The sequence below is a fragment of the Osmia lignaria genome, chromosome 8, assembly GCF_051020975.1.
Source record: "Osmia lignaria lignaria isolate PbOS001 chromosome 8, iyOsmLign1, whole genome shotgun sequence".
NCBI lineage: Eukaryota > Metazoa > Arthropoda > Insecta > Hymenoptera > Megachilidae > Osmia > Osmia lignaria.
The window spans coordinates 6,668,560-6,694,583 of NC_135039.1; the positions used below are offsets into that span (position 1 = coordinate 6,668,560).

The following is a 26,024-nucleotide window of genomic DNA, read 5'->3' on the forward strand; positions in this document are numbered from 1 at the left end:
AGCCTTTAGCTGGCATACTTCACCAGAATAACATGGCTGGCACACTAGGACGTTTTTGACCCCAACCAATAAAATATTTCCTGCGAAGAAGCTATTCATTATTTTAACTTGAAAAAATTCCTAGATAATCTTTGAAAGTTGTTTTAACATATTTCATAGCTAATTCTAGTAAAATTAAATATTGAGTATGAGAAACAATTGAAAAACGTAGAAAAGTCGAAAAAATGACAGTTTGCACAGAAAAATTCATAACTTTATCAAATTTTCATATCAAGAGCTGAAATTTTAGCTGTACATTCTTCAAATTGAACATTTTTAGGGAAAGAATAGTAAAAAAGTCGTGGTTTCAAAAAAGGTATATATTTAGAGAGTTAAAGGGACGAATTTTAGCCAAAAAGGAAAAAAGCTGAATTAGCTGGGTCGTCTCACACCCCACAGTGCCAGCTAAGGATTAAATTAAACTTTTCAAGTTTTAGAGGAGAAGAGATCAACGGTGCAAAAGCCTTGTAATTTTGAAACCATTAGAGACATGTACGTAATTTTTTTTTACGCAAATAAAGAATGTATCGTTTTATTGTTTTAAAATGAAATCGTGTACTGGACATTGTTGCTTTTTGAAATAAATAATAAATGAAACTTGACACTGTCTGGTTCTAACGTTGGGTATTTTAGTGGCTTGATATCAACATATCTTGACTTAGTACTGTCTGCCTCCACTTTTCTATCCTCTCTTGTGTAACTTAATATTAGTATAAACCTGGATAAAGTGTTATATGAATCTGACGTATTTTAACCTTACACTGGACTTAAAATTGTTTAATCCTGAATTTTTTTGTAAACTAGTACCAAAAGCACTTTAGATTGTTTAGCTCAGAATAAGAGATGTACTTGATATTATTTTTACACTATTACTTTAAAAATTAAACGACTTAGAATAAAATAATGTATACTATTTGAAAGAGTGTAAAATTTGATACAGGAATCATATGTAATGTCATTTTTTTTTTTAGAAAAATGCGGTGAATACATTTTAGCTCCAAGATGCAGAAATGCATTTAGGTACTCACAGTTTCGAAGCCTATCCACCTTTCAAAACTCCGATTAATATAGCTTTTGTTAAGTAGAGCTAAGTAGTCTGGTATTTTGTGGAAAACAAGGGGTTGGTTAGCAGTGATCCTGAGTGGTAATGTGTTCCTAATATAAATCGTTTGATTATCCGAAAATTCTAAATAGAATTAGTTCGGATAATCGAGGTTCTACTGTATATTGACAGCGGAGTGCGGTCAAGTACTTATCTGCATTAACTATTAGACTTTACATGGTTAAGAGCAAAATCGGGGAAGGAGAGTGAATGTAATAACATATTGTATGTTAAATTATTATGGGAGTAAATTATTAATGTACGTTTCAAGCACATACGTTCCGGTTTGCTGTTTTCTACGAAACGCAGAAGGCGTTTCCCACTATTTGCTAAACTCACATAAGTACATATTTCTTATAGGCAAGAAGATGATAGAAGCAATTTGTCGCTGCTTTCCTCGCGTGTAAGAAACAATAACAGATGCCTTCTCCTTACGTCCCGTTTAATCGAGCGACGCTCGATGTGTTTCAGACATATGACACTCGTTCCGAAAATATTAGAAGAACTGTATTGTTGTCCAAGGAAACTAAAGAAACATTCGTACGTAAACAAGAAATAACAGCGGTAAAATGTCTTTCAAGTTCTCGAATGTGGAATTTTACACAGAGCAAAATCTTAAGTGTGGAATACTACACACATTCCACATAATTTCCGCCGGCACTGTCAAAAATTAATTATAACTTAATTAAATTTTATTGCAGTACTCTCTCGATAACTTTCCTTGCTCGGGGCTATAGGAAATAGAATTTCTTAGAAACGAAAACTTATCAGGAAAATCGGTTCCTCAGAATATCGTGTAAACCGAAATCATGGCTTTTTGTACGAAGAATCGCGTAAATAAAAGAAAAAAATACGCATAATTTATTTATTTAATTAAATTCGTTTACTTCAAAGTAAAACAAAAATAAAATACAAATGATAAAAATTCATTCATGAAATCACAAATATATAAAGCTATATGTAATTCATTTTATAGAAACTAGAACTACAAAATTCATAAAAAATGAGTCTAAAGGTTTAATTATTATCATCAATATCATAGATTATTAATCTTTTCTTGCTGGTTGGTAGAATTTCATTTTCGTCAGTCAATAGTATTTGAGGCGATTTTGGTTTGATGTTTGATGAATTTGTAACAATTCCCGACCACAGAGATTTGGTAATGAAATCTATCATTAACAACTGTGTTTCATTTTTTCTAGTGTTAACAAGCAAAAGTTACTAAACATGTTCTGTACAAAAATTTCTATATTTTTAACAATTTTTATTTTTAGAAACCTGTTATTTTAAAAACCGCGTAAATTGGGAGATAGGTGTATTTGTAATTATAATATTCAACATTCCATATTGCTATTCTTCGCCTTACTTTTATCGACTCTAATAGGTGCAAATTGCAATCTCAAAATTAATATCAATTTTATTATATACTTTTATTAATTTTATTATATAATATTAATATTAATTTTCAAATTGCAATTTGCACCTAATAGAGTGCATAAAAGTAAGGCGAAGAATAGCAATATGGAATGTTGAATATTATAATTAGGTACAAATACACCTATCTCCCGATATTATTTAATTTCGCAGTTTAACCTAAATGGAACTCTTATCGTTAAATATAAATTACTATCAATAATTTTTATTATATACAAAACAAAATCTGAAATTACGAAAGTCATTAATTTTATAGAATTTTAATTAGTATGTTAACAAGTCTCCCCACCAAAAAGATTAACGTGATGCGCAGAATTACAAAGGGCTCCTCTGTACTCATCATCTGGCTCTGTAATTTAACCCTTTCGTAGACGTTGTGAATTATTTTTTCCACGAACTGAAGTCACTCGTATGCGCAACTTCAAAGTAAAAAACATGTACATTGGGGGTGGGAATTATAGCACCCTCTAACCCTACTTACAAAAGACAGTACAACAAAATAAATTAATTTTATTAAAATGAATATGTATTCAACTTAATATTCCTTATGTTGAAATAATTATTTTTTCACAAAAAAGTTACGTCCACGATAGGGTTACCATGAATTTATTTCGTAACATTTCACTAATATTTATTCCATTAATACAAATATATCTTTATCTTTTTTTTCACTATTGAATAATATTTTATAAATATTAAAAGTATTTGTCAAAGAAATCGCTAATAAGCGAATATCCGTAATTTGCGTTAATTTAAATTAGGTATTTTAATTAATTGGATATTAGTTACAGGAATACCTTATTATAGCTACACGGTCCTTTTGTTTACATAATAAACAATTCAAGATATCAAAAGGTAGAAATATTCAATATTGCGTTTAATCATAATTAATTGTACAAAATTCCGAAATTTTAGAAACATCTTCAGAATTAACATAGATCTGCTGCTTAAAATTATATAACGATTGCTAAGGAGTCACAAATAAATGAAATTAATTTAATATTTAATTTTGTAATTGATAGGAAATCAAAAATGTAATTTAAATTATCAACAAGTTCTCTTTTATTTGATTGCAGCCAAGATATTTACTGACGAGTCTGGCAAGCAACGACTTCGCTATTGGTCTCCTGGTTACACCATTCGGCTTCCTACCAGCTGTGTATGGATGTTGGCCTTACGGTGAAGTTGTCTGTCAAATACAGGTAATATTTCAACATTTGGCCATTACTTTTTTTAAACATAATGCATGTGGAATGTTGTATTACTAAGGGTATTATAACCAGGGCCGGCTCAGGGCTTTTTTCAAACCGAGCTATTTTCCATTTTTTGCGCCTTCCTATTTCCCACTCCCCCTTTCAAACATAAATAAACTTAAGGAAGAATTAAACAATTAAAATGCGATACTCCATCACTTTATTATAACTTGACTATTGCAAAGTTTATTTATATCACTTGAATAAAATTACAGAAAATTGAAATATATTTTTTGTGTCGAAAAATACCAATAGCGCTTGTCTTAATTTATGATTTTTTGTGTTAAATAACGGGATCACGCTCTACAGAAAATAATTTAATTATGTATATTAATCACTAATTTGTCTTTTAAAAATTAAAAAGAATGAAGAAAATTATAACCTACGTCTTTCTTTCTTTTCTAATGCTTTGATCTTTGCTTTGGTCAATGATTAATATAAATAGAGGGAAAGCTGAGCAAGAAAAATTCACATTTCATGAATTGCGCCTCAAGCTATTGCCTCATGAAACTATTGATCAGTAAAACTAATAAAAAGAAAAAAAGATTAGAATTCACAAATATGATAAGACTTCCGAGATCAAATTTTAATTTCCGCCTGTCCGAAAGCAAATTTAATATTTCCCAATCGGATGGGCAAATAAAAATATGATGACAAGCTAACACGAAGTTAAATCCGGAAAACATCGTTTCTACGGTGAAACATGGGGGTGGTGGCGCGTTGGTATGGGGATGTATGAACTTTTTCGGTTTAGGAGAACTTGTCTTTATAGATTAAACAATGGATCGATATGTTTACTTACAAGGAATCCTAAATAAGTGTCTTCCTCCGACTTTCTTTGTTTTGACATATGTGTAGTACTTGAGAAATTAAGCGACACGTTTCTCTTCTGTATCCGCAGAAAAATACATACTTTTAGAGTGTTAAACAACCCTTCAAAGTTAAAAATGTCAAGCATCAACTTGGTTGTCTCACATATAACAACGTAACTTTTTTTAACCCATTCACTGCCAACTACGAGGTATCTCGTACTTTGCGCTACAAGTTTAGATTGGTCGCAGTTCGTCACGGAATAAGTATAAACTTATAAAGCCGTTTGAATTAGGAATTATTAGAAAGAATAAACGAAAATTTTATATAACAATATTTTTTTTTTTTGTAAACTTACATTTCCTTAAAATAAAATCTTGGCGCACAGGACAAAACGCTCTAAATTTGCCTGCCAGTGAATGGGTTAAATATAACCAATTGCAAAAATTGTATGTTAACGCTTGTGGCTGAATAAATCCTTCGAATTTTGTTGAAAATTGAAATCGAATGGGGTCCACGAGAGTGCATTTACATCTCATGCACACTCCATTTTTTTTTTTTTTTTTTTTTCACTGACATGGACCCCTTGCAGGTCGGAATCGACCGCTGCGAGTCGATATAGACCACTTTAGGAATGACTGATATAAACTTTCTCCCACCACAAAACAAAGTAATCGTTTGTCACGCCAACACCTGAAGTCGATTGGATGCGAAATTTTAAATGAAATCATCAGAAACTATACTGTGCTCGAAGAACCACTCCGAAATTAAGGCTATGTGGATCTACTTGTTAAAACAAGCTGCATGAAATATCAACGCTGCATTCGCTAATAATATTGTTAATGAACGTTCAGTACGCCGATGGTATAAAAAATTCGAAATCGAAAATGCATGGAAAACCTCGAAAATGAGCCACCATAATTAACGATGAGCAATTAAAGCTTTCGATTAAAGAAAATCCCCGACGAACGGTTAGAGAAGCAGCCCAGGAATTCGGTGTTAATGTAATAACACCGAATTTGCGATCCATTGGTAAGGTGAAGAAGATGGATAAATGGATACCACATGAATCGAATGATCGACAAAAGCTTCAACGCCTGGAAATGTGCAATTCGTTATTGATTCGAAATTAGAGGGACTCGTTTTTTTCGATCGTATTATCAAATGCGATGAAAAATGGGTTTTATACGATAATAGGAAATGTTCTGTTCAATGGTTGACTAGAAAAGAAACCCTACGTCAAATGCCAAAACCAACCTTGTACCCGGAGAAGACAATGGTCACAGTTCGATGGATAATGGCCGGTTTGATTCATTATGATTTCATAAAGCCGGGTGAAACCATCACAACAGAGACGTACTGTATGGAAATTGGAAAAATGCATCAAAAATTGCAGGATAAATAGCCGGTGTTAGTCAATTCAAAGGGGCGCTACAAATTTTGCTACACGACAATGCACGATTACAAAAACTCAAATTATTCTCCGGATTTGACAGATTCCTTTTCTTTTTCCAAACACCTAAATCATTTTTTCAACGAAAATATCTTTAGGAATCAGGTACATATTGAAAGAATTTATTAACACTAAAACGCTAAATTTTTACAAAAATAGAATTAAAAAACTAGAAACCTATATTGGAAAAAGTGTGTAGATTTTAATGGTTATTACGATGATTGAAAAAATGTAATATTAATAAAATTATACCTCTAAAATTGGGACATTCCATATGTTACAACCTAATAAAATCCGCACGAGTAACTAAAATCTATGGTAGGTAAAAACATTTCATTATTAGAAGGGATGAAAAATACGAATTACACACTTCGATCAAACGATCGTATGGGAGTAAACCACTTTAAGATATGATTACAACTATATAAAAATTCGTCTAATAAAATATAAATTAAATTAAAAAATCTGAAAAAATATACGTTACACATTAATAGAAAAATAAATTAACGTGTTTTTGCGTTTTTACGGAAAATCGAATATGCCGGAATAACTACCCTTAAACGTATTTCATCGCATTTATATTTGCAAGCAAAACCCATTAGAAATCATTTATTGTAGACAGATATACTATTTGCCAACCACTCAGTTCAACCTTTCAATGCTATAGGTATAAACCACCCCCAAATATGATTACAATTATACAAAAGTGGGCTTATAGGGCAAAATTTAAGCAAACAAATCCGGCAAAAGTATATGTTATGCATTAATAAAAAATTAAGTTGAATTAAGTTGACTCATTTTAGGATTTTTCTTTACTACATATTTGTTATATAACACCCTTATTAACCTTTAAAGTATTTTAAATTGTTATCATACTTAAATTTATTAATAATATACTTACAGTTCTTTAAATTTTTTAACCGACTTCGAAAAAGGAGGAGGTTTATCTTTTTTTTTTTGTTTATGTTCACCGATTACTCCGAGATGGGTAGTCCAGTCGGAACGGAACCGTTTTCATCTTGTAGAGTATGTCTCCCAATAAATCCCGTAAAAAAAATATTTTGAATTTTTTCATTCCTAACGACTTCTTTTTTTAATGTGCATATATGTTCGCCGATTACTCCGAACCGGATGGACCAATCGAAACGAAGCCTTTTGTATCTTGTAGAGTATGTCCCATGATTAGCCCGCTAAAAAAGAAATTTTGTATTTTTTCATTTGCTGCGTTTTCGTCTCGGAAATTTCCTTATTCGGAGTCGGATGTGCACACCCGGCATAAACAGTCTTCTAGAAAATTCGAGACCAACGCGAAGCAAGGGCGTCAGGTAGAGTCCGTCCCCACTACCCTTTTTTACTCCAATTTTTGGGCGGCGAAGGCACTTTGGGTCTAGTTGAAGTCTAGTAATGATTCGATACACGTCAGTACGTTTCTCTTACGGATAATCTCTGCAACAAGGAAACTCTGCGAGATCGGGTATTCAAGCCCACTTCAAACACTCGGTAACTATACAGTACGTTGCTGTTAAGCATTATTCTGATCGTTGTAGTCCGCCCCCGTTTGCTCGCGTTCGTAAAAACCGAGAAGGATTAGATTCTTGCTTCGCGGAATCGAAATTAAATTCTTATTATGCAACTCATTTAAACTTGTCAATTAAAATTGAACTCGTTGAACACCGCGACAGTTACACACAACAATTGTAAGGTCCTGGCAAAGAGAATAAATTCATGTTATTTAACTTATCTATTACTGTTCAATTATATTGACTAGTCCAGAAAACCTACTAAGGTGTACCTTTACCGCTCGAGGCACACTAATTAAGTTGCGAGACCTAATACTAACATTTCCTGCGGCTCCCTTACGTTAGCCATACGTAGGTTCGTCTACTTCCTTAGGCTCCCAGTGTTAATAACAGCACTGGTTAAGCCATTAACAATACCATAACCGAAATTAAGCCCCGGCTACGCAGTCGCCCCCTCAGGCTCGTAACACATTCCTGACGATTTTTATTGCAAAAAACGTACTGTTTCATATACGTTCGGCGTATGTTCACCGATTACTCCCCGAGATGGATGGACCAATCGAAACGATACCTTTTGTGTCTTATAGAGTATTTTTCCCAATTGGTCGCGCAAAAAAATATTTTGCACTCTTTCATTCCTAACGACTTTTATCGCAAACAACGTAATGCATCATTTATACTTTTACAAGGAATGTACCGATCGCGATGAAACCTTTCACATCTAATAGTAAATATATCCACGATGATCCCACTTGTTTATTAATCATCTAAATTCGGTCAATTTTTTTTTTTTTTCGGTTTATGATTATTAGTTAAGCAATAAAAACGCAAAATCACCTTACCCTATCCTAAAAATACTGCACGTTCCACTAAAAAGTGTGAAATAAAATCATTTTTAATAAGAAATGCGACCGATTTCAAAATGCGTTAAAAAATGTAAAATAATTCTTGTTTCATTTATACCAATGCTCCACAGTTATTAATAAAACCTATTTAATCATTAAATAGTACACTAAATACATTTCAATAAACGATGCTGCCAATAACGATTTGATTACGATGCGGCATAAAGAACTAGGTAATTAATAAGTCGCAAGAAAACATACGGAACGTTATAGATACGGCTGAAAACATTTGGAATTGTAACGATTGTAATAGAAGTTGGCAGCACTTTTGATGAACCTACATGTACTTCATTCGCAATGGGTATGTTGATTCCCGTTGAATATTGTTAATTTGAAATTATCAAATGAGTCATTTGTCATAGGTTGCCGACCTTCCTAGTAGAAGAAATGTTTTTAATTTTGCGCCGCCTTCGAAAAGGTTGAAATGTATTTAGTATACTTTTTAACGATCAAATAGGTTTTATTAATAGCTGTGGAGCATTGGTATAAATGAAATAGAAATTATTTTACATTTTTTAGTGCATTTTTTGTTAACAATTATTTTATTAAATAAAGTGCTTTAACCTCTTTAAACGTCCAAAAGTATTTCAAGTTTAGATATCGCTAGATCCAAGCTATTTTTCGTACGATTGGAAATGATGTATGTACCTACTTCCTAAAGATTTTTACATCAAGTGTAGGAAAAAAATATTTACTTTTAGTCAAAATTCATTGATATTTTTTCAGAATAACATAATAAGATAATGAGATAATTTAAGTTTTATATTTTTCCAAACTATGGTACTTTTCGAAGCACTCTCCAATATGTATCCCTCGCTTGATGGTGCAAGTGTCGCAATAAAATGTTGTTTCACGTCTTCCCTCCGGAACCTTTCGATCCGAGCATACTATGTATGCAGTCTTTTCTAGTCTCACTGCGAATGATGTGGAGTTTTCCCGATCTGAAAGTCATCTACTAACTGATCAACTAATAGTTAAAAATTAACAAAAAAACAAATTTTAGTTAACGAATTCATAGAAATGATCTGGCACAATATTTAACGCGTTCATTGAAAATATAATAGCAATAACAATGATAAAAATAATAAAATGATTTTTGCTACAATATGCGTGACATTCAACCCAATAAGTAAAAGTACCATGCCGCGTATATTGCCGCATTGGATCGTTAAGGGTTAATTCGTTTAAAATATAAAATTCGGTATCAACATATTTAAAAGAAGTATGAAAGGTGCATTTTCTTGGAGCTCCACAGATTTAGATAGTGTGACTCGCCATGTTGACGTTAATATTAAGTATAAATGGTCCTTAAAGAGTGGCACGTAAAACGAGAAACCAGAGTAATTTAAAATGCTTTGGTATGGAGACTTCTATTGAATACCGTACGAGCACTTTTGGCATGGAAGCCCTCAAATTTAATAATTAGAGGAAATAATTAGAGGATTCTCTTTCGCGTGACCGCCAAGCTTTCACATCGCATAATTAAGTGAAAGGATGTCTTTTCTACCTTTTCTCTACATTTCGGCTACGGAAATAATTTCGCTATTACTATACTCACTAGTCACTGGAGTCTAGCGACTAGTTACTTTTTTGTGTACCATTGAGCTGTCTTCAGTTTCATCAGTAGGTGCAGACAATGGGTTCAAATCCCACGTCTGTACAGTACTGAACAAAAATATAACAATTTGATCATGTTATCATCTGTTGTGGAACATATTATTGTTAAGAATAGGAATATTTAATGTTCAAAGAACAATGGGCAATCGGTTATATATGAACGGAAATGAGTAGGGTAACGCTAACCAAGCGGATGATTAGAATGTCAGGTTTATGTATTAAATAACTGTGGGCGTATTCCAAAATAAAGTATACTCTTTATTCGCAGAGAATCGTACACTACGACAGTCAGAATAAAAATACTCTGCCGTCCCAAAAACTTTTGTTGACACCCCAAGTTAGGGGACATTCGCTTAACCCTTTGACTACTGTTGGCGCCTATCGACACTTAAACTACTTTGAACTCTTATATTGGTTTAATGTAGTGGAATTCAGTGTTTCGATTATTGCAATCCACTTTTTCAAAAATTCACGTCTAACGAAAAATTTGGCCGTTCTCGATGTAGAATCCGACTGAATTCCTATCGTATGGTACGGCTGGTACGTCTCGAAATCCGCCTCGTAGTTAAAGGGTTAAGAAGAGGAAACGCGCTGACAAAATACAAGTGGCCTGCCTTGACTTTTTGCCTACTTCGATTTTTCTAACAGTGGTAGTCTATAATGTTACTAGTGATTTCCCACGTATGAGAAAATTATATTGGACCTTGTAAGTACACTGACTGAGTTGCATTGACTTTTATGAACGACTTTCATGTTCAATGCCTTCAGTGATCATAATAAATTGTAAGAATAAATTGCTTGTTAAGAAAAGAGTCAAACATCGCGCGACAAAGGTGATGCACACTTGCAAGCATAATTGCTGGCTGCTCAAGTCACACAAAGTTTTCCCACATGATTTTCTCAAATTAACATTTGCACATCACCCATATGTGCACTGGCTCTTGTCGCCAGTGGTTATCTGCTGGTATCACTTTAAGAAGCAACAATAACTTTTCTTATTTTGCTTTAGAGATGAATTCCTACAAATTCATGTAAATAACAAAATTGTCACGTTCTTTGCTTCATTGTGCAGGAGATTATATTAGCATTTACAAAATTGTAATAAATTCAAAACGGGGTTGCAATAAAGCAGTTTTTCAAAAAGAGTGCACATGTTACGTGTTAAATCATGCATAGGTAGGAAATCACGTTAGCTATAAAAAGGAGCAAAGGGATCAGTAATAACGGAAAATTAATGGATAAAGTATGTGAGTAATTGTGCAATTACTATGGCAAGGCAATTTGCTGTTTTTAAAGTAAAAGCTTTGTAAAGCGTTGAAAACAAAGCCACAAAAAAGATTCATTCGCTTTTCGTGATAATACAACTACTGCGTAAATTGAGACAAGATACTTTGACACATAAACACCTAAGTACTTACTTTGAATTTCTAAAAGCAGACTAATTACAGTAGACCCTCGTTATATTGCCGTGGACGGGGCTGTTGGAACGGAGATCTTTCAAGCTTCCAAGCTTTCATTTGAAGGGGGAAGGAAGAGAGAGTAGGAGTGTATCAATTTTGTAAATTAGGCTAGTGGAAAAGTTTTACTAGTATGCTTGAAAATCTATTTGAAAGTCAAATCGTTTTCATGGCAATATAAGGACCGTCTACTGTAGATCAGTTACTTGTATTATATTAATAATTAGTATAAATAGTTATACTATTGTAAACCCCCTGTAATCACGATGAAAAAAAATTGTTTATTATCTTTAATAAACATTTTCCCTAAACGAACAGTTCTTTAACCGACTTCGAAAAAGGAGGAGGTTACTCGATTCGAACAGTATATATTTTTTTCTGTGTGTGTTCACCGATTATTCCGAGATGGATGGACCAGTCGGAACGAAACCTTTTGCATCTTGTAGGATATGTTTTCCGATTGGTCCCATTAAAAAAAAAATTTTAATTTTTTCATTGTTATTGCAAAATACAGGAAGCTTTTAATCTCAAGATTGGACGATTTCAATGACCTCTTAATATGTTGTCGGGGACATGATTCTGAACAACTTTTTCATTATGCATAATTAACGGAAAACTTTAGTTTCCGAGATATTCGTGAAAAACTATTGTTACTACTACATTGAATTCTACGTAAGCCTACGTATGTAAAATAATTTCTATTTCATTTATACCAATACTCCACAGCTATTAATAAAACCTATTTAATCGTTAAATAGTGTATAAATACATTTCAACCTTTTCGGAGGCGGCGCAAAATTAAAAATACCCGAATAAACGATGCTGTGAATAACGATTTGATTGCGGTATGGCGATCTTGGTAATTAATAAGTCGTAAGGAAGAATACGGAATCTTATTGTTAGTAGAAGAAAAGTTTTTAATTTTGAGCCGCCTCCAAAAAGGTTGAAATGTATTTAGTATACTATTTAACGATCAAATAGGTTTTATTAATAGCTGTTGAGTATTGGTATAAATGAAATAGAAATTATTTTATTTATACTTTTTAGTGCATTTTGTTAATGCAGTAAGAGGTTTTATTAATAATTGTCACGTAGTTGTATAAAAGAAATATAAATTATTTTACATTTTTTAGCGCATTTTGAAGTCGGTTGTATTTTTTGTTAAAAATTATTTTATTTTCAATATAATAAATATCTGTTATATTATACAACTGTTCGTGTATTCATCACCAATAACGTTGTTACTGCAATTGTTTAAATATTTGTCGTTGCATGATAATGTGATTCCACCCCATTGTATCGATTAATCAGTTAACCCAACCTGACTCAGGTATGTGTTGAGATGAGCACACACACATATAGTAGATAGTGTCGCAGCAAGTGATGTTGATACTGGTCCTTGTCAGAACATATGAAATATTGAATATAAATACACATCCTCACTCGTATTAATAATTCGTATTATTAGGAATTCATTGCAGTATTACAAGTTCAATTAAATTGATATTTATTATACACTAGTACAGTGACTCACGAAATTCATCAAATACTTTCCATCGTTATTTAATCATAAAATAATTTTCAACAAAAAATACAACCGACTTCGAAATGCGCTAAAAAGTGTAAAATAATTTTTATTTCATTTATACCAATGCTCTACAACTGTTAATAAAACCTATTTAATCGTTAAATGGTATACTAAATACATTCCAACCTTTTTGGTGGCGGCGCAAAATTAATAAGATGCAAAAGTTTTCGTTCCAATTGGTCCATCCGTTTCGGAGTAATCGGTGAACAAACAGAAAAAAAGGAAAAAAAGAAAAAAATATATATACTGATCGAATTGAGAAACCTCCTGTTTTTTCGAAGTCGGTTAAAAGTGTAGTGACTAATCATAGAGCTTTGGAAATGCATTTGATCAATAATAAGAATATTGTTACTATGCGATCAATTTCGTGAGTCATTGTATAAGCAACACAAAATATATTCGTTTTCTTATATTTATGTAGGAATATAAAAAGGACGCATGATAACACGTTTATTACTTATTCCATTTTAATCCTTTTTTTATTATGTGGAAACTTTTTTTATTTCCAAATCGTGTATTCGTTTTTCCATATTTTCTTCAAAAATGATCACAAAGTATTTTTTTTTATTCCTGTCATACAACCAATAAAAGTGTTGGATCAATTCGTTGTTTCTATTATACTATTATTCTTTTTTTTTAATTCATTATAAGATGCAACATCTGCTCAATGAATCCTATTATACCGACGTGGTGCTGATGCACTTGATCACGTTCGGGCCGCGCTAAAGGCGCGCTTTGATTGGCCAGTGTTTTTCATTAATAACTCTAAAACAAAGCCTTAACCAACACGGATCCTACCCCAGTGTTGAGACACCCTGTATAATTGTTTAGCAATATTATTAATAACCCTCAAAGAAATTCAATAATACAGAACAAAGATACTTTTGTTCAATAATGAGATTCCTTATGAACGTGTAAGTCAAGCATGAACGTTATTTAGAAACGCTTTTACACGGAATGTGAACAGCAAACTTTGTCTTGCAGAACAGAACTTTCTCTTGTAGAAGACGGTATGCACTTCGAGCACTTCCCTGATGTTCAGAAATAGATAATACGATTACATATCATAAATACAAAGTCTATGATAAGTCTGTTTATTGACAAAGCATTCCATTAAGTATTACGTTCTACATTTAATATATTTTCATTCGTTTCGTTATTGTGTATAAATTCTAAGGCACTTTCGTGGAATGGTATTTCTTGCTTGAAGCAAAAGGAACATTAAATATTGTTACGCCCAAAATAAGTGGTTTATTATCAGAAATTTTTGATACTTTACTTCTTTCGTATCAAAACGCAGATAAATAGAAAAAAAACGAATGTCCTAATTTTTTATTGACTTCATATCTTTTCTCATATTATAAATACAAAATCAATTTTTGGCCAATTAAAATAAATCGAATATTATTTTTCTTACAAAAACGAGCTTAATGTGCAGATTTTAAACCTTTTTTTCTTATCTAATGATAAAATACTGTAATTTATTACAGTATTGTCATATTACAAATTTAATAACTGGTTACACAATGGTAGTTGTAAATAAAAAATTTTTAATTCTTCCAAGATTTCTACAACTGTTGTATGAATCTGAAAATGTTTAAAAAATTGTTTTACTCTTGATTTATTTGATAATTTAATTTATTGAAAAGAAAATTATCCATTTTTTGGCAAATTATTATCAAATGAAAATTTACATATGCGGCTGTTCATAACGAGATTATGCTTAAATAAGTAGGAACTGAGACATTCATCTTACGAGGGGAACTACCCAAGTGTTACGCTCACTTATTAATGAAACTTTGCCACCTTGTAGAGCTCGTCGCCCTGAACACGCCTATACCCCCTTTTGGGGGCAGACGGCTAATTGTTTAAAAGATATTAACAATTAAAGTTAGTTACTACTTACATTGAGAAGCATGACAAACTAACACATATAAATACTTAGCTCCGCGGTAAAACGCTTGACTCACAATCTAACTGTCCACGGTTCAAGTCCATGGTTCCGAACTTTTTTTTTCTTTTTCTTTTTAATGATAATTTGTCTCTTTTTGAATAACTATTACAACTGTGCTATAATCATTGCATTTATTAATAGGTAATTAATTACATGTGCTGAAATTTTTATAGAATTTAAGTTATCTTTTCTATCCAATACGTACATTAACACCCTTACCGGATTCAGAATTTACACGCGTTTATTTGTTATTATTTGTTTTTACAAGTTCAATTTATTTAATTATATTTATTTAGTTACATTCATTTATACTACTGTACAAATTTATAATTTATATTTACAACATTAGAAGAAGACGCAGAAGACATTAGTGAAGAATCCAAAACAATAGGACAGAAATTATATTCGTATTTTATGGAAATTAATTGTGTGTGTATAATAACAAATAAACGCTAGTAAATTTTGAATGCGGTAAGGGTGTTAATGTACGCATTGGATAGAAAAGATAACTTAAATTCTATAAAAATTTCAGCACATGTAATTAATTACCTATTAATAAATGCAATGATTATAGCACAGTTGTAATAGTTATTCAAAAAGAGACAAATTATCATTAAAAAGAAAAAGAAAAAAAAAGTTCGGAACCATGGACTTGAACCGTGGACAGTTAGATTGTGAGTCAAGCGTTTTACCGCGGAGCTAAGCATTTATATGTGTTAGTTTGTCATGCTTCTCAATGTAAGGAGTAACTAACTTTAATTGTTAATATCTTTTAAACAATTAGCCGTCTGCCCCCAAAAGGGGGTATAGGCGTGTTCAGGGCGACGAGCTCTACAAGGTGGCAAAGTTTCATTAATAAGTGAGCGTAACACTTGGGTAGTTCCCCTCGTTACAATAAATTTTGTTAGATCCAATTTTTCTTGAGTTACTTATATTTTTCTTCCACAAATATGTAAAAGGTATCTCTGTATTAAAAATTACATCGACCGAAATACGAATACGTTTAATGTACACACGTGTTTCAGATATTACATTTAAATACGTGTGAAATTGAGATACCTCTGATATGCAGGTTCTAATAATATTAGAGCCTCCCTTGCATTAATAGGGTGCTATTGAATTTCACGTAAGCACTCTACCACTCGCAGTCTCTACCAGGACCACGCCAACCGGTGTTGCAACACGTGCATTTGCTCGGGACGGCAAATTTGTGAGGGTGGTAAAATTATTCTGATAATGAGATAAGTGAAATCCAAATCATAAGAAAAGTGGTAAAATAAATTTAAATAAATTATTTTTGTTCATAATATCATAAACTTAAGTACATTTTTAAAAATATTTAAAGGATTACTATATTACAATCATTTTCTTTCTTTCTTTTTCTCCTTTTTTAGCAAAATATATAGTTCATGATTATTTTTCATTAATTTATGAATTTTTATTAATCAATATCACTATTGTGGGATTTTGTGATGGTGAAGCGGAAACGAATGCCGGTTTGATTTGAATTGGGTGAATAATATATTTGGCATAAATGGTGATACGCTTACGACTAGACTACGAAGAACAAACGACTAGGCTACTAACGACACGCTACAAAAGGACGGCACACGTGGGACGACTGTCCCGTTTGTAAGCTCCTCTACTACTCTCTCAATTTTCGACCTTCCTCCCTTTTTGTTTCCTTGAGAGGGTTTTCCAGAAAGAGGACTTTTCACTGTACATATCACCTGACAGAGGAAGCGCGTTGCACTCCTCGTTTCGCCAGGCCTGCAGGCCCTCGACGCGTGTCATCGTCAACCTATCATAAATTACCTTAACTTAAACTAAACATATATTTATATAGCTTAAGACTAGAGGATGTCCACTATCCTACACTATTTAGAATTTATTAAACATCATTGTAAGAGTTTTATTTGGAGAGGGTGAGGGAGATATATTATTGCAGAGGGTGGCAAAATTTCTAGTACCGGTCCTGCTCTCTACCATGACACATATTACTTCGGACTGTATGTATATTATATCTTGGTTACTATTTGCAACATGTGATGTTTAAAGGAGCTTTCTCTGCTCTATGTTCCTTCTATTCAAATAGACTGTGGGAAAACAGAATAGACCAGAAGTTGGCAAACTTTTTGTAAAGGGGCAAATATTAAATATTTTTCAGCTTTGGGGCCAAAGGGTAAAATTTCAAATTATGTTGATTTTTCAAAAATCCTTTATTAACCCTTACCTGACACACTGGGACGTTTAAGACCCCGACCATTAAAATATTTCATGCGAAGAAGCTGTTCATTATTTTAACTTGGAAAAATTCTCAGATAATGTTTAACTAATAACTAATTGTAGTAAAATTAAATATTGAATATGCAAAAGTATTGGATATGGGTGATTAAATGAACCAGTTTATTCTGTTTTTAATTTTACTTCATCGAACGACTCGGAAAAACACGTTTAGCTTTACTAATTTCTCAAATGCGACCAGGGGTCGGAAACTCCCCTCTACAAAAAGTCTAGCATTGACTGAAGCGCCATCTACTAACCATTCGTCATGGGTGTACTAAAAGTAGATATACAGGGTGTCCGCGCTACAGTGTGACAGGCGTTTTATTTCGTAACTATTGATAACACGAAAAATTGTTTATATGGAAATTGTACGATACAATGGGGCCTATGTTTTGGCGTGAACGAAAATTTATTTACATTATCAGTTTAAAATATATGACGATCAAGTTTCGTTTTTTAAATGGAACTATATATTTTTTTTTCAGATCATGTGATAGTGCTTTTCAAGACGAATTCATTAGGCTGTAATGTATACACTCCATTTTAATTAGTTTTCAAGATATAACGTTTACAAATTTCTCGATTTTCAATAGATTGTTGCGGTTTCTTATTCTTTGGGACTGTCGTTCCTAGCGTAAACCCCCTCTGTGGCACTTACCGCAACATAGGGCCGTTTTTACGACTTGTTACTCAAACCAAGACGTATCTACTGAAAATCGGGAAATTTGTAAACCTTACATCTTGAAAACTAATTAAAATCGGGTGTATACATTAAAGCTTAATAAATACGTCTTGAAAAGCACTATCACATGATCTGAAAAATAATATATAGTTCCATTTAAAAAACGATACTTGACCATCATATCTTTTAAACTAATTCCTCTCATGACGTAAGCACCCACTAAGAAGGGATTTTTAGAAATTGGACTCTTAAGAGTGTAAAAAGGGTTAAAATCTATTTACACGGATTACACAAACCGGACTTAGTTTTTGCTTACGAAGGTTACCCATACAAATGATTAAAAACATAATTCAGGATTTCGTTCTAATCAACCTCTAAAGGCTAAAATCTAGATTCAGGGGTGAAGGTAATTATTTAGATTACGGACCGCACCTCCGATTTTGATGATTTTTAAATATGGCGTAGAAATCAATATTTTGAACAACTTTTTTGAAAAACTGTGGAAACTATCGCATTGAATTCTGCCTATCCGTGTGCGATCCTGTTTCTGCAGACAGCAATACTTTTCTGAAATACTAGAGATTGATCACCAAAAAATAATACAACAATAACTAAAATTTTAGCAGTACACTCTTGAGATTGAACATTTTTAGGGAAAGAATAGTACAAAAGTCATGGTTGCAAAAAAAGATATTTATTTGGGGAGTTCAAGGGACGAATTTTACACAAAAAGGAGAAAAGCTGAATTAGCTAGGTCGTCTCATACCCCGCAGTGCCAGCTAAGGGTTAGTGTGATTAACTCTTGAACAGCTGAGCCTGAAGTAATCGCGACCCAAACTTACAAAACGTATTCAAGAATATTACACGTTGACTGCCATGTTACCCATATTTAGGTGACAATTGAATTTCCATAAGAAACCATTACCCATATTATTCGGAATTATTTAACTTATCTTATTGGAAACATTCGTATTGTGCATTTGAAATGATGGCTAATTGGAATAACAAAACATTCTGAAAATAATAAATAAGATTTATTAAAAATTAAAATAGTGTAACAAAACTATCAATGGCGTTTGCGTGGCAATCAACGCGTTAACCTAAAGTTAAAGAAACAGTTTCATATATTGAAAGAATAATTTTTGAAAGAACATCGTTAAATTTACAAAATGAAAATAATATGGAATAAGAAATTAAATTAAGATTGGGGCTCTCTCCATGGACTGCCACCCGGGGGTTAGAATACAGATATAATAATGAATTTTTTTTTCTCACTAATATTTCGCTTAATTGACGTTAAAAATTTGTGTTCCTTATCATTCAAATAATCGTGTCTCTATTTCAATAAGATTATCACTTATCATTTTGAACGTTTCATATTTTTATTATTTGAAAACCTACAAAAATCATTCTCAATTTATGGGCCGGAATTGATTCGTGGGGCGTAGTTTACCAAATTTTGGAATGGACTATCTGTCCTATATTCACCCCGTTTATCACAACGTGTTTGATGGGATGCGGCATGAAGTAGAGGAAGTCCGTAGTTCCCTTGAACATCTCTGATTTATAATATCTCAAATTCCATATATGCAATCATACATATGTAGTGCGGTAAAAGTGATTATAATCACTTTGAATGAATGTTGCGAAGTATGAATTTAAAGTGAGTGATTTACATAGTTGCCTGGGGGCGAAGGAGTTCAGAAGTAGTTTAGTAAATGTTTGAAAGACAATCAGTCCTGCAGTTGAAAACTGATTTCATTTAATGTTGAAAGTTCGATGAGTTATAGTGTTTCAAATATTTTTTTAAATTGTGTTTCTGTATTCTTTGTTAAATAAAAGATTAATTTGAATCTCCTACATGTATGTACTTATATCTTCAAACATCTTTTTAAGTTCATAATTAAATACATAATTAAAGAAATAAACTTCAACACATTGATTGCCATGGTGATCACTGGTGACTAGTACCTGTATAATAAAATAATTAATAAAAGGAAAAAGAAGGTAAATTTTGAATATAGCTAATATTAAATTAATAATACAAGATACTAATTAATAAGCTTATATCAGAAAATTAACTAATCATGTCCTTAATAATTACGCATTTAATATGTCTGACCACATATAGCCTTTTCTACTGCGACAGTTTATTTTCTAAAAACGAAAATTCTCGTTTCCCGATACGAATGTGTATAGCTTATCAATAAAAAACAGTATGTGCCAAGTTTCAGCCGTGTATCTCATCTGAGGAGGTAGTAACGAACAAAAATGTAAAACACTCCTATATTTGTGCATGAAAAATTCTGAGAAAAATCAGAGATATTTCTATTCATGAGGTACATATTATAGTAGTTTTGCAGGTTTTTAGATTGAAAATCCGGGCTGTAGATGTTAAACTTGGCACGTAATTGTTGTAGATATAGGCCCAAAATAATTTAATCGCAGTAATACTGATATATGTGTTTATTGTATTGAAGTATATAAGAACAAAACACAATTAAGCTTAAAAGTAATAACACTTAATGATTTGTGACAAATACAAACGACATCTTTGGAATAGCAAAAACGGTTACGTCGAGTAAAAAACATCTACAGCGTAGAAGGAAATAAAGTGAAAAAAGAACGGAAGTGACGCATGATTAGTCGCGGCATTATTTCCAACAGTACCGAATTTAGTTTGGGGATACTTTTGACCATCTTAACCGGCTATACCTTTTCTGCCCGGAGATTAATGACACGACAAGTCTCTTTTTGTAGAATACAAGCCCTAATTTTAATTAATTAGGCATCAAATATCTTTTGACCCATTGGGAATTTCCCTGAACTCTCCATGACCAGTCTGCTTCTGGGGATGACTATTCATATTATTTTCTAGAAAATCATCACTACTATATTATTATAAATAAAAAAACAATATCATTTTATCATTGAAAGTACATTTTTATTCAAAAGATATTATTAACGTGAGGTGAGGGCGAGTAAATTCACACTGCTTGTATTTGCGTTTATATTTGTATGAAACGCGAATAACTGCTCACAATGGAGACTGTCGGAGGTTTGCCCGCTTGTGACCCGGTGCACCTTTTTCCGAAAGTCCTGGAAAAACTCAGGGAAAGTGTCGAACGTCGGAAAGAGGGAAAAAAGGGAACTTTTTTCGTGTGCACGGAGAAGCAACATCTATTGTTTTCGGTGCCTGGGCTCGAAATCTTACGATTCCCAAGCTCCGAAAATGCACGGTTAAATTTTTCTTCTATCAGCTACATAAAAGCATTACAAACCTAGATCGTCAGAACAATATACATGTATAATACGTTAACTTTGTAGTCTCATGCGACTGGAGCAAGTTATAGCTTGTGATCCTTTTTAAAATGGAATTTTGTGCTTTGTTATACATCAGTCGCAGCGGTTTTTGACTCCCTACAAAAAGTATTAATCAAAGCAAAAATATTAATAAAAAGTATTGTCATCTACCAGTGGTCGCGCCAGTGGTTGACTCTCTTCACTGCAATATACGTCTGAACTTGGATTCTCCTAGTTGGTACTGTTCTCTTCCATTTAGATAAAAATTCAAACAAAGAACACTTTCAATAAAGTTTCACTATTCTTTCGCAGCCGACAGGTTCCACTGGCCCCGCCAAATTTTGTGTTGTAAACTCGAAACGAGACACATAAGATAGGTCGATATAAAATAAAACAGTCTTTATTATTACATGTCCTTTATTTTATACACATTGCAGAACGAGAAACGTGGTAAGCAGGACTGGATTACGATTTCTGAAAGTTCTCTTATTGTTAGTTAATAAACTTGGCTACAAAAATGAAATTTATTCTAAATAAAATCAAACAACATTAAAGGAAAAACATTGAAAGAATATGTATTCTAATAATTTAATGATTTAAAAAGTTTAAAGTATTTAAGTATTATTGCCATATTGTTTATTTTCAGCGTAAACCTTTCGAACGATAATTTCCCACATGTTTTCTATAGCGTTTTGGTCAGGGAAACATGCAGGCCATTCTAAAAGATTGACTTTATTTCGAAGCAACACGAAAGTTGTACGACTGGTGTGGACAGCAGCATTGTCTCGTTGGAAAATCGATCGAGTTTTTTCATTATATTCTTCTACAAAAGGCATTAGATTATTTTTTAGAATGCCAATGTATTCCTGGCTATTCATTCGTGCCGATGGAAATACTAATGGTAGCATACTATCGACACAAAATGCTCCCCAAAAAGTGCCATCAAAGTGCCACTTCCAAAATTTCTTTTTGAAAAACATTTTATTTCTGTACGAAGATCTTTCTAGTAAGAACAATTACCGTCAGGGCAAATGCATTAAAACGTATTCATAAGGAAAAATTTTAAATCTGTTACCTGACTCCAATCTATATAACCAAATTGTCTTCTAGCTTCTTTATGGCGAGGCAAAACGTTTCCTTAAGTTGTATGTAGAAATATATTTAATTCTTTCTTTTCAAAGTGTTGCGGTAGAAGCGCAAAATGAGTGAAGCTTCGTGGTATCTTATAGCTATGTATTTATTATAAAAGTAACATGAACCCGTGGACGCACTTAACATAACTAAAACCGCAATTACACTGCGCGCGCAAAAAAAAGAACAAAAGAAAAAAGGAGTGAGGGCGCATTGATCATAATCGTGGCGCGTAGTGCGAATTTCAGCACAAGGAAACATTGCTTCACAATGTGCATTCACACATACTATTTTTGGTTTAACATAAATTTATTCCTAATGTCAGGGATTTTAGCAGCGATTCGCTTTCACAAAGAAACACACTCGTTTTCGGTATTCGCACGTACATGTTTAAAGGTCGATTTATATTATCCGTTCAGACACGGAGCGTTTCCGATCAGTTCGGTTCCGACAAAAGGAATATAGTATTTATACCATCAGTTCACGTCCGGCAGCGACAGACAACGAGCGTTAATATTCATCGTTCGAAAATGTTTTCACATTTATCTTTAAAAGATCTGTGCTGCATAGCATTGTTATTAGACGAAGAGGAAGAGAATAAGAAAAGAAAATGACGTTTTGGGGCTCATAAAACGTTACAGAAAAGAAAGATTAGTGGAGAATATTGGACATTATTCAGGCAATTAATGGATGATGAAGAAAAATTCTTGCAATACTTTAGGATGCCTATTTATGATTTTAATGTTCTTTTGAGGAAAATAGAAAATTCCATTAGAAAACAAAATACAACTTTCAAGAAGGCTATAGGCCCAAGAGAAAATTAAAAATTAAACTTATTTATTAAATACTTGTATAATAAAAATTTGACGCAGTTGGTTGTAATGGTTCTGTTGTACTTGATGATGGTGTGGGTGTTGAATTTAATGACTGTGATGAAAAATGATGGCAGTTTATATTTGAAAGCTCTGTAGTTGTAATTCACTGATTATAGAAGAAATGCGGATTTTGGTAATTATTTGATTATATGGTGTTAGTTTCTTTACTGTTAAAGCTGCACTTTTGAAAAATAAATCTATTTCGTCCATAGTTTTTTCTTCGTTAGTATTTAAAATATAATTCATTAAAACTTCTGATCCTGTTCCTGTTTTTTTTTCTTTTTTTTTCTCGGAATTCTGTTAGTGTATGGCTAACTTGAGGGGGTGCTTGTGTTTTTATTAAATTGCTATTGTCTTCTATTGTAGTGTCATCTGCTTCGTTGTTAGATTCCTCGCTGGCATTTATTTGTATTGTCGTAACGGTTTCTCTTTCCTTCATATACTTCGTTAAAAATGACATTTCGTCTTCATGTATCCACTTCTTTATTTTATTCGTGGCTTGTCCACTTTTTGTATCTTTTTTTTTCTTTAATGATTTACGACAGGCCTATCTAACCTGCGGTCCGCGAGCCACTCGTGGCTCCTTCCCCTACCACGCAGCTCTCACTCTTTCAGTTGGTTTTGACGCGTATTCCTAGTCCTAAGTCCTAGCTGCTAGAAATCGCTGCCCCACTACTGACACTACTGGATGGCTCTTTCGCTTCCAGCAGTTAGACAGGCCTGATCTACGATAACAATATCGTAAATCGTTCCAATGTTTCTTGCATTCATTAGCTGAAAAGATTCAATAAAATTAATAATTACCATAAGTATCATAGCAATTAGAGCTAACATATATGCCGTGTTTCAGACTTTTAGCAACCGGTGATTCATACAGAACCATATCATTCAGTTACCGACTAGGCCATACTACTATTTCACTTATTGTACTTGAGGTTTGCAATGCAATAATTAAACATCTCTTGTCAGAGTACATGAATATACCCAGTAGAAAAAAATGGCTTGAAATAGCTGATGAATTTTGGAAAACATGGAATTTTCCTAATGGTGCTTTGGACGGAAAGCATGTAATTATTACTGTACCACCTAACAGTGGTTCACTTAATTTCAACTACAAAAAACATTTTCCATCGTCTTGTTGGCTTTGGTAGATGCCAACTATAAATTTACACCAGTTGACATCGGATCGTACGGAAAAAATAGCGATGGGAGTATATTTTCTAATTCAAAATTAGGAAAATACTTGGCACTTAATAAGCTTGATGTACCGGAGAACAAAAAATTACCGCATATTAATATTTTGATGCCTCATGTGATCGTCGGCGATGAAACCTTCCCAAAAGACGTACCTATTAAAACCGTATCCCAAACCGCAACTTAATGATCCCATTAAACAACATTATAACTTTCGGCATTCATAAGCAAAAAGAGTATCAAAAAATGCGTTCGAAATTTTATCGCAAAAATTTCGAATATATCAGAGAAGAATTCAGTTAAATCCGGAACATGCAGATAAAATTATCTTGACAACTTGCATTTTACACAATTATATCATATCCTCTCGCAATTTTGAACCATCAGCTATGACACCTTTAGGAGGAACTGTGCAAAATCGTCCATTACAAGGTGGTAGTAGTACTACTACAGCGTTTCATTTAAGAGATACATTTAAGGACTTCTTTAATACCGAATTTGGAAGTATGGAATGGTTGTATACGAGAAACTAATATTTGCAAAAGTATCACTAAGGAAAATAAAATATGATTATTGTTACTTACCTGGTTCATTTAAAATTTCTCCTATTTCCTTCCAGGCAGCATCTTTTTTATTATTATCACTATAATTTTTATCTTCTTGATCATATAAAAAAATATAATCTTTCACTAACTCTATTAGCTTATCGTTCTGCATTATTATAATAAATTTGTCACAATAAATTTTTCAGTCAAATTATTCTTTTCGAGAACGTCGGTCGTCTCATGTCGGAAACGGAACGCGTCTGAACCGATCCATCACGGTACCTATATATAAACACTCGTGTTTAATAACACAAAACAATATTTGTCGGAATCGAACTAATCGGAGACGCTCCGTGTCTGAACGGATAATATAAATCGACCTTTATTCTATATACAGCCACTGAGACAACAATCGCGATTAACACTCCTCACCCGTGGGGCGTACTTAAAGACCCAAAACATATGAATATGACGTCAGGCTCTTTTTAGATTACATACACATTGTAAGAGCGAGTGGACTCTCAAGGGCCTTAGTTATGGTCGGGGTGAGTGACGATGGCCAGAGTCACCTTCAACGCGACGCGACGCGACGCGACGCGACGGTCCGATCATAAAACTTGGGTCTCCTCAAAAAGAGTGGGCCACGCGAGTACTTTAAAAGAATCGGAAATGGACGAAAGGGGCAGAGCCTCGACGAGGAGAGACGACGTGGAGTACTAAAGATCCTTCAACGAAACGTTTTGACTGATCATCTAAAAAAGCCGAGCCATCTTTACTGTGGAATATTTATTTGCTAAATAAATACAACCGAGTTTAACCTAAGTATATATTTATTAATATGTATTATGATCAGTTTAAAATCAGAATAGTAATCAG

At 33.0% G+C, this 26,024-nt stretch overlaps 2 protein-coding genes and 1 long non-coding RNA gene across 3 annotated transcripts in view; 1 reads left to right on the top strand and 2 right to left on the bottom strand.

The window, feature by feature from the left end:
* LOC117610861 (trace amine-associated receptor 1) overlaps window positions 1-26,024 on the top strand; it is a 274,562-nt gene that overhangs the window by 132,764 nt on the left and 115,774 nt on the right. The window contains exon 3 of the mRNA XM_076689710.1: window positions 3,652-3,777. Within this exon, the coding sequence (XP_076545825.1) occupies window positions 3,652-3,777 (126 nt within the window). The remainder of the gene's footprint in view (window positions 1-3,651; window positions 3,778-26,024) is intronic.
* Window positions 21,726-23,956, bottom strand: LOC143305239 (uncharacterized; the record flags this gene model as incomplete). The annotated part of the gene is given in 3 exon segments (XM_076689562.1): window positions 21,726-23,502; window positions 23,505-23,673; window positions 23,675-23,956. Coding segments are annotated over 3 exon segments (579 nt in total), but the record flags the coding sequence as incomplete, so codon positions are not given.
* Window positions 23,822-25,696, bottom strand: LOC117610855 (uncharacterized). The gene is made up of 2 exons (XR_013062612.1): window positions 25,188-25,696; window positions 23,822-24,183 (listed from the first exon to the last, which is right to left on the bottom strand). It is a non-coding gene; the product is annotated as an uncharacterized LOC117610855 (long non-coding RNA).